Source organism: Haemorhous mexicanus, chromosome 8 (genome assembly GCF_027477595.1).
Source record: "Haemorhous mexicanus isolate bHaeMex1 chromosome 8, bHaeMex1.pri, whole genome shotgun sequence".
Taxonomy (NCBI): domain Eukaryota; kingdom Metazoa; phylum Chordata; class Aves; order Passeriformes; family Fringillidae; genus Haemorhous; species Haemorhous mexicanus.
Genome location: NC_082348.1, coordinates 15,384,355 through 15,393,211, shown reverse-complemented (window position 1 = coordinate 15,393,211; position 8,857 = coordinate 15,384,355). Strand labels below are relative to the sequence as shown.

General features: G+C 42.3%; 1 protein-coding gene across 2 annotated transcripts in view; it reads left to right on the top strand.

Annotated features, from left to right (window-relative positions):
• The first annotated feature begins 18 nt into the window (after positions 1 to 18).
• Positions 19 to 8,857, top strand: part of USP37 (ubiquitin specific peptidase 37) — a 34,434-nt gene continuing 25,595 nt past the window's right edge. The window contains exons 1-7 of one of the 2 annotated variants that reach the window (XM_059852844.1): positions 19 to 166; positions 999 to 1,206; positions 4,042 to 4,213; positions 5,303 to 5,403; positions 6,642 to 6,823; positions 7,180 to 7,254; positions 7,753 to 7,850. In XM_059852844.1, coding sequence (XP_059708827.1) covers positions 1,051 to 1,206; positions 4,042 to 4,213; positions 5,303 to 5,403; positions 6,642 to 6,823; positions 7,180 to 7,254; positions 7,753 to 7,850 — 784 coding nt within the window. In that variant the 5' untranslated portion in view covers positions 19 to 166; positions 999 to 1,050. Of the gene's footprint in view, positions 167 to 350; positions 594 to 998; positions 1,207 to 4,041; positions 4,214 to 5,302; positions 5,404 to 6,641; positions 6,824 to 7,179; positions 7,255 to 7,752; positions 7,851 to 8,857 lie in introns of those variants that run through there. The other variant, XM_059852845.1, reaches the window with a different exon arrangement.

Below are 8,857 nucleotides of genomic sequence, written 5' to 3'. Positions count from 1 at the left end.
AAGGCGCTGCCGCGCTGACGTGAGCGGGCGCGCATTGCGCGCCGTCTCGCGCTGCTGTGGCCGGTTCCCGCCATCCGCCGCCGCCGCCCCCTTCCCCCGCCCCCCCCCTCCCCCCCGGGCCTCGCCCCGGGCCCCGCGGGACGCGCCGGAACGCGCCGGAACGCAGGTACCGGGGATCGCCGCCACCGATTCCTACCAGCTCCCGCCGGCCGCGTGCCCCTCCCGCCGCGCGGCGACCGCCTTCCTCAGAGCGGCCCGGCACGGGGTGGGCGGCGCTCCCGCCGCTCACCGCGTCCCTGTATGGGTGAGCGGCGGGAGCGGAGCGGGGCCAGGCCCGGGAAGAGCCCGGACTACCGCCAGGCCCGGCCGGGAGCGGCGGCACCTGAGCGCGGGATGCCTCGGAGAGCCTCCCCGGCAGCGCCTCCCGGGCTGCGCGCAGGGGCCGCTCCATTCATTCCTTCTGGCTTTTACCGGGAAAACGCCTCGCCGTGCTTTCCGGAGCGCTTGGGCTGTGGCTCTCGTCCCCGGGCCCGTGGCTTTCCTGGACGGAGAGCAGCGGGGGAAGCCGGAGACCCCCGTCCAGGCCCTGCCAGGTGGCCGCGGGTCCCGCGCCGTCAGAAACGAGCTCGTTTTCTTTCTTTGAAGACCTCCTCCAAAACTTTGTTTCCTATCTCATACTGGCTTTTCTCGGGCACTTTTCCCGCTCCTCCCCACCCCACCCCACCTTAAATCCATTGAAGTTAAGGGCTTTTAAGAACTTCTGTGTCTGAAATTGTGTCTGCTCACCTCTCAGCAGTAAGGAATCAGTGCACTGCTGTTAATACTGGGAGAGATTTTATTAATCTTAAGTTTCCTTCACTGCTGTCCAGCTCTTCTTTACTGTGTTTAAAAACAATGAAACGGTTCTACCAAACTTCTCCGGAAAGTTCAAGCCATGCTTCCGTCTTCATTTAGCCTTTATTTGGCCTGCCAAGTTATACATTTCTCCTTTTCCACAGGTTTTTAAGGTGGAACACGCTTTCTGTTGTTTGCTCTTTTCTGTGAGAAAGCATGGCTCTGTTAAAGGTGCACGGACCTGTCCGGATGCGCAGCATGCAGACTGGGATTACGAAATGGAAAGAAGGGAGCTTTGAAATTGTGGAGAAGGACAACAAAGTGAATCTAGTAGTTCACTACAATGTTGGAGGAATTCCAACCACGTTTCAGGTATGCCAGACATTAAGGCTTTTGTTTTAACAGTGCATGGATTGTGCTCTCTTGTGAACAGCTGTCCTCTTCAAGGCTATTAAGTGTCCCGCAGACTTCCCTCTGTCACTGTTTCTCGTTCCTGGTTTCCTGAACACTAATCCCTTTGTATAACTCTCCAGTAAATTATTTACACGTATTGTTAAAGGATCTACCAAGGTTGGTATTGAGATGCCACTAAATGGGGAGAACCAAAAAACCAGAGAAAAGTTACAGAAGTGTAGAGCATCGTGGCTCACTTTTGGATATTTGGAACCTGTAACCTTCTCTTACTGGCACACTTGTGTTCTCTAGAGGAGAAGATCCTAACCATTTTATTTTATTAGTTTATTCCTAACTATTTTAAACTAGCTGTTTCCCCAGCTGAAGTGTAATTATGTTAATACACCTGTAGCCTATTGCAAGACTTTGCTGAACATTACTTGTTGCAGTTTTAGGTTTTAAATGCAGATGCAGATCGCTGTTAAAGATTCTCTTGAAATATTCAGCCAAAATTTTTCTTATTCTATAGTTGCTATCAGGTCAGTCTGCCTAGCTTTTCTGCAAAATGCCCCAAATCAAAAGCAGAGTGCTTTTTCTATAAGAAATTCATACCTGTTTTAAAAATATGTAAATTACACAAGAGCAGTTGGAGGAAAACAAATCCCAGCTTATTTAGCAACTTTGCAACAGCCTAAACTGATCTATGTGTTGGCTTCTGCATTTTCATGCCACTGTTGTTTTTTGTCAGTAATGTTCACTAGTCTGCTCTCTGAGCTGTTTATTTCTGTGTGCAGATGGTATGAAAAAAAGTTAATTTCTTTTTGAAAAGTTAGGTTTTTGCTGCCTTAGCGTGCTGAAAAGTCTGAGCAAAGAGTCTGTTAAGTGGTGTTGCCTGGAAATCAAGGATGTCAGGAAATCGTTAGCTATGGATTGTTCCCACCTGTGTTACTGTAGCTTTGGAAAGAGTCTCTGCCTTGTGTGCTGCTGTGGCTGCAGGTTTGCTTTAATCCACTGTTGCTCCTGAGGAGAGCAGTCTTGTCTTCCCCTTGTGCAATCCCTGGGTGCCTGTTCTCACACACTGCTTTCTGCCTGGATGAGTGATGTGGTGTGACAGCAACTCGAAGGGAGGTTCCACAGGGAGGATGAGCCTACAGAACAGCTAACCATGGCCTAAAGGGGCAGGTTTTCTTCCCTGTCTCTGGCACTTGTCAGATCTCTTTGTGAGCTCAGTGGAGGGTTTTCACAGAAATTTGGGGAAAGGACTGAGTGCAGGATCTAGCAGAGAGGGTGATAAGCCACCGTGCAGCAAAGGAAGAAGAGGCTTGTGCTGGAGGGTAGTTTGTGTGAGACATCCTCAGGCTGTTGGCATGCCACTTCAGGTGTGACAAATTCCTGATGATCTTGCTTCAGAAGTAGCATTCCCTGTTTTTTTTGACAAGCTGCTCTGAGAGGACTGCGAGTGATTTCCCTGCCTGTTTTTAGATTTCTATAATGGAAGGTTTGGATGGATCCAGCATTATATTTCTTTCTACAGTGACTAGTGTGTCATCAAATTTCTTCTGTCAGATGATGTCTTAGAGATGTTTCAGAGCTTTAACTAAGTTGTCCTAGATAGTATTAAGAGAAATACTTTGTTTCCCCACGCCTACCAAAACTTTGTGACACTGGCTGGGTCATAACAGGTGCATGAAGAGTGTGGATGGAGTCTTCTGACAGCATTTTAAGTTGAAATGGGTTATTTTGCTTTGAGATGGTGAAGTAATTGTAATCCCTTTGCACTAGACTTGATGTTTTAAGAGAGCATGAAAAATTTGGAGCCTGTTATTCTTAGGTATTTGAAAATATTTTTAGCTTGTATTTAAAAATAATCCCAATAGCCCACAAACAAAACAAAACAAAACAAAAAAAAAAAAACCAACCCAAAATACAAGGATTGAGTGCAAGGTGTTTCAAAAGTGTAATGCTCCCATTAAAATAAACCCTTAGTTTCTGATTGAGGTGGTTTTCCAGCCCCTCTTACAAGCTGCCGTTGTGTCTAGATTGGTTTTCCAAGCAGGTAGAGATCTTTATGGAAAAAATTAAGCCTTGTTGGTAGACATGAAGTGTCTTTTACTATCTCACTCTTTTTGAGCTACCCTCAACCTGCATGAGTAGTAGAACCTTTACCCAACAACCAGTTTTTGTAGGTGACTTTGCATGAAGCACAAGTAAGGTTATTATATTATAAAATAGCAGTGGCATCATTAGGGAGCACAAAGTCTCATTAAAATTATTTTTGTGCTCAACCATAGCCCTGAAAGTTTTGGCACCACTTAATTGTTACGATGTTGCATACAGAGTAAGCATGTTTCTTACTGACTTACTTCCTCAGCAGATTCTTTAAGTTATTTCAAATCTGTCTTCTCTGGGAGCAACTTGTGAAGTGAGACATTTGTGTTTAATACTTGAAACTTTCCCCATCTCAAATTGTATTTTGCACTTGATGTGAAAGTTTTTACTAAATGGGACTTCATAAAGTTGTTTTTCCTTTACACTTACAGATGTCCCACTCAGTAGAAAAGCAAGTTTCAGAAAGCTTATCCAGGACTCTAGACACTGTTGAGCAATAGTGATACTGTCCTTGCAGTCCTGTCAGATGCCAAGGTCACAGATTGTATTAATTGTATGAGGTTTAATGTTTCCTTGAAGTGGAGCAAGAAGTATTTTGCTGAGAGTTTCTCTTAGCCTGCCTGTTTGAACTATTTTGTTTGAATTTGTAAATGTTTTGACCTTTTAAAGTTGGATTTATGCTTATAGTCATTTTCTTGTTTGCAGTTAAGCCATAACATTAAAACTGTGACCTTACGACCAAACGGCAGAAAACTGTGCTGCCTGATGTTAACACTAAAGGATACCAGCTTTCTGACAATTGATAAGGTACCTTTCAAAGATGCAAATGAAATGCGGATGTATTTGGATGCAGTCCATCAAGACAGGGTTCATACTGGTGAGTGCAATTGTTGTAACTCATGTTAATCTTTATGGAGAGGTGTTGTGTTTTCTTTTCTCCATCTTATCGTGGTTTAACCATATCAAACAACAGCTAAGCCCCAAGCATCTGCTCACACAGTCTTCCCAGTGGGGTTGGGAAGACAATGAGAAAGTGAAAATGAGGAAACTTGTGGGTAGAGACAAAGGCAGTTAAGTAAAGCAAGAGCTGTGCATGCAAGCAGAACAAATGAGGAATTCACTCACCACTCCCCGTGGGCAAGCAGGTGTTCAGACGTCTCCAAGAAAGCAGGACTCTACCATGTGTGATGGTGACTTGAGAAGACAAACACCATCACTGTGCCTCCCTTACTTCTTCCCCACCTTTTTACACTGAGCACGATGCTGCGTGGTGTGGGATATCCCTGTGGTCAGTTGGGGTCAGCTGTCACCTCTGTGTCCCCTCCTGGCTTTCTGTGCATCCCCTGCTTCCTGAGGGATGATGTGAGCAGCAGAAAAGGCCTTGACTCTTTGTGAGCAGAGCTCAGCAATAACTATAACATCTCTGTTATCAGCACTCTTTCCAGGACAAATCCAAAACATAGCCTTATCCTCGCTACTGAGAAGAAATTTAACTCTGCTCCAGCCAAAACCAGCACACATCTTCAGCACATTTTGTCCTTGTGTTCCTGGCTTTCTTTGCACTTCTGTAAATGTTTCTTTCTGGCCTCAAACCCCATTTTTTGTTTTAAACTTTTCTCATGCCGAACAATAATCAAAGATTAACATTAAGGATTTGTTTATGTTGTGTGTTTGTATTTGAAAAGTTGTTAATTGCCCATGCACAGTCTCTTCATTTTTTATTTTGCTTACTTGATTTTGCCTTTTTTTTTTAAGGATAGGAAGTTTGCTGCCAAGTGGCTAAATGACCAGTATGAGGGATATCCATAAACGTGTGCTTATGTCTGTGTATTCAGAATATTGTAGTCTCTTGGCAAGAAATCTGGCATGCCCTTTCCAAAGTCAACTCCAGCTAAACATTTTGCAAATAAAAATCACAGTCAGTTAAATGACAATCAGATCAAATATTGTGTACTTTTTCTGTCAGCTGGGAAACCCTCTCAAGGATCTGGCAGTTTTGGAGGTGTGCTGGGCAGCAGGACCGCACAGAAGGAAGCTAACAGGCAGTTCTCTTACGTAGAGAACCAGGTTTGTTAAATTGTTCAAATTTTTCTTCTCTAATTTTATTCTCTCTTCCTCTTGTATGTTGTAATGGCACTGTAAATACTTTACATCCAAAGTGTTTGTAATCTAGAGAGCTTGGAATGGATGGGTATGGGGTGGCTGGCAGTGCTGGATCTTGTTTGTGAGGAGACATCTGTATGAGTAAGAAAGAAAGGTCAGTGTCTGGCTATGGAAGTCAGACTATGTTCTTTGCATATGAGCTTTTAGCAGAGAAGTAGAAGGAAAGTACATGACTGAGACTTCTTGCTTCTCACATAGTTCTGAATCTCCCTTTGTTTTATGCCAAATACCTTATATGTGTGTGACCATGTCTTAGTCAGCATAGGTCTTGATGAGTTTAGCAGACTTCAGCCACATGTGTTCATTGAAAAGTAGATGATCCAGGTTTACTTACTGAATAAATTTACTGTATTTGTGGCATTCTGCTCACATTTTTGTGTAAATTTCACGGACTTTCCCCCAGAAGTTGCTTTCCTTCAAAATATTTTGTTCTTCTTTTTCTCCCCAGTTTTCATGGTGTATCTACAAGCTTTAATTTACTTTGTTATCTCTGTGAATACACTTACATTGCTGCCCTGAGGGAGACTATTTCTGACATTGTCCCAAAACAAATTCTACATGTTACCTTAAAGGCAATCTCACTCTAAAAACTCGAGGCTGTATATACAGTGGTGAGATTAGACATGTTCAGTTTTCAAGTCTAAAATTGGCCAACATTCCTTAGTCGACCAATTATTACCTCTTTGCATTGCATCACGTATAGGGCTTGCTTGGCCCAAGGCAGTAAGGGCACTGTTTTAATTATGTGGGTTTTAGTACAGCTTTTTTAATATTTTTAATTGTAATACCACCCAAGATTGTGTGGATAGTTAGGAATCACGCCTTGGGTTTTTTTTAATGCCATAGCTTGTAAAGGAGGTTTTAAAAACTGAAATTCAACTGACTTAGCATTGGAAAATGAGAAGGAAAAGTGGTTACTGCAGTAAAGTTTAATGTTTACGACTTGTATGACTCAGTCAAAATTTTACCTATGTCTAATTAGTGTTTAAACTTTGTGAATGTGTTACAAGTAGTATCTGTCCACTTCTGGATGCTAGACTGTAGCCAATAAAAAGTGGTGGAAATCACAGATTAGACTAAAGATGATCCTATTTTTTCACTCTTGGGTTTTCTCCCTGGCCCACTCCACTTGGGCTTTTCAGACTCCTCCCAAAAGAGTGACTGTGGAGAGTAAGGAGGAGAACACATTCCGCAAGGTGCTGGGTACCCCAGCAAGAGGCTCTATTAAGAATTCTGCTGGAGCTGGAACACCAAGCAACAGGGTGAACATTGCAGCATCTCCTGCATCATCAGTCCCTCACAGGACAGGCCTGTTGGAGAATCGGTAGGAGGGTTCTCTTCTTACTATGATACTGTAAAAGTTCAGCTCTTTGTAGAGCTGCAGGTGGAACTCACTACACTGAGACATAAGAAGGGGATATAAATCTTCCTCTAGTTTTGCTGTTACTTTTAACAGGATGTTAATACATGCTTTTATAGCCTCTGACTGGTACTGGCACTAGAACTTTCAGTACAGCTTAAGAATTGGGCAGACCAAATGCCCCTCTGTATGCTATAAAAGTGGAGATTGCAGAAGATAGGTCCAAAATGCATGGAAGGCATTCAGGAATGATACTCATTTGGAAGAGGGACATTTGCTAACCTTTCAGAAAGAATGACCACAAATTTTTCTGTCATCAGTGAAAAGAGGAAAAGATCACAACCCCCTGGTTCAGAAATGAGTGAAGATTATCCTAAAGAGAATGATTCTTCAACGTAAGTAACAGTTGTTTCTGATTTTAAATTCCTTGTTCATTTGTAAAGGGATATTTTTCTAAAAAGTGCTCTCAGCCACATGGACCAGGCCAGTCAGCTTAAGAATACATTGGGTGCTTGAAATGAGGTATGTGTTCAGGGTTAATAAAGGGAAATACAGACTGCTCCAGCAGTTGATTTCCATGCAAATTTTGATCATCAATCTTTTGTCAATTATGTCAGTCAGGATTATATGTGCTTTGACCCTTTTCAAAAAAAACTGATAAAGGGGAATTGCCATTTGAAGAAGAAGCTCCATGTGTTTGAAGTCAAATTTAATTGTAAGAGGGCTTCTTTAAATGAATTATGTGAGTTAAACTTACGTGTGAGTGAAGTTCTTCTGTTCGTAGTCAAGTATTAAAGGTGATAGGTGAGAAATGCTTTAAAACAAGTTGTAAATACTGAACAGTAATATCCCATATCTTCCATAACTGCACTGCCTTCCATTCCTCTCTGTAGGAATAATAAAGCCTTGAGTGATCCAGCATGGAAGTACTTGAATAGTAGCAGAGAGAAACAGTTGAACCTGAAGCAGGCTGAGGAGAATAGGACATCAGGTAAAAAATGAATGTAAAGCCAAATGATACCTAGCCTTGACCAGTTCAATTTTGCCCCTTTGGTACAACTTCAGCAACTTGCTGCAGAGGTGTTTTTTCCTAATCTGCCATACCATTAACTTTATTGCTTCCTCCAGAACCATATATGAGATGCAAATAACCTGCCTTCATTTTCAAAGCCTGTCCTGCTCTGGTGTGGCCTTGACTTTTATTCTTCAGTGGTGATGCCAGCCCATGAGCCAGCTTGCTTGAAAATTCCAACAAGCAGCTTCAAACTGTTCAAGCTGCCTGTTTACTTGGGAGGGGATTTCTGTAAATTTCTTCCTACTTGCTTTCTTACATATTTTTAAAACTTCCCTTTGCTCTTAATGCCCATGTGAACTGTAGGCTTTTTTTTGTGATTAAGATGTCTACTGTTTGTCTTCAGAGTCAAAATTAGAGTCTATGTATCCCTGCAAGTTCTTGCAAACTTCTTTCACATATCTGCATTTCTGAAAATCGCGTGGCTCAAACAACTTCAAGCTGGAAAAGAAGCAAACAGTTATTCATTATTCAAACTAAATTACACCAATGTTCACTGTAATAGGTGGGGTTTTGACTCTTGAGAGCCTTTTTTTAATGTGGCACCATCTGAGGCATTAAAGTCTCAGGATCTGTCACAATGATATCGTATCAATAAAACAATCCTATTTTGCCCCAAGTATGTAGTAGCTTACTGTAGGAATTGGGAGTGGGAAGAGAAGCTGTTTTCACTTCTGCATATTTACTTTGAATTTTGAGATCACTGCATTGGAAAACAGGAGTTTTCTGTACATGTATCTTGTCTCTCTTAACAAGAGGTAGATTTATTAACTTTCACGTAGTGAAGGTAATGACTTTTTAATATTTCATTGCACTTTGGGTTTGATGGAGACTGAATTGAATACCTGAAACTCCATCATGCCTTTACTTACATATCATTAATAATCACATTAGTACTCCTAAGCATATGTATTAGTCATCTCCCA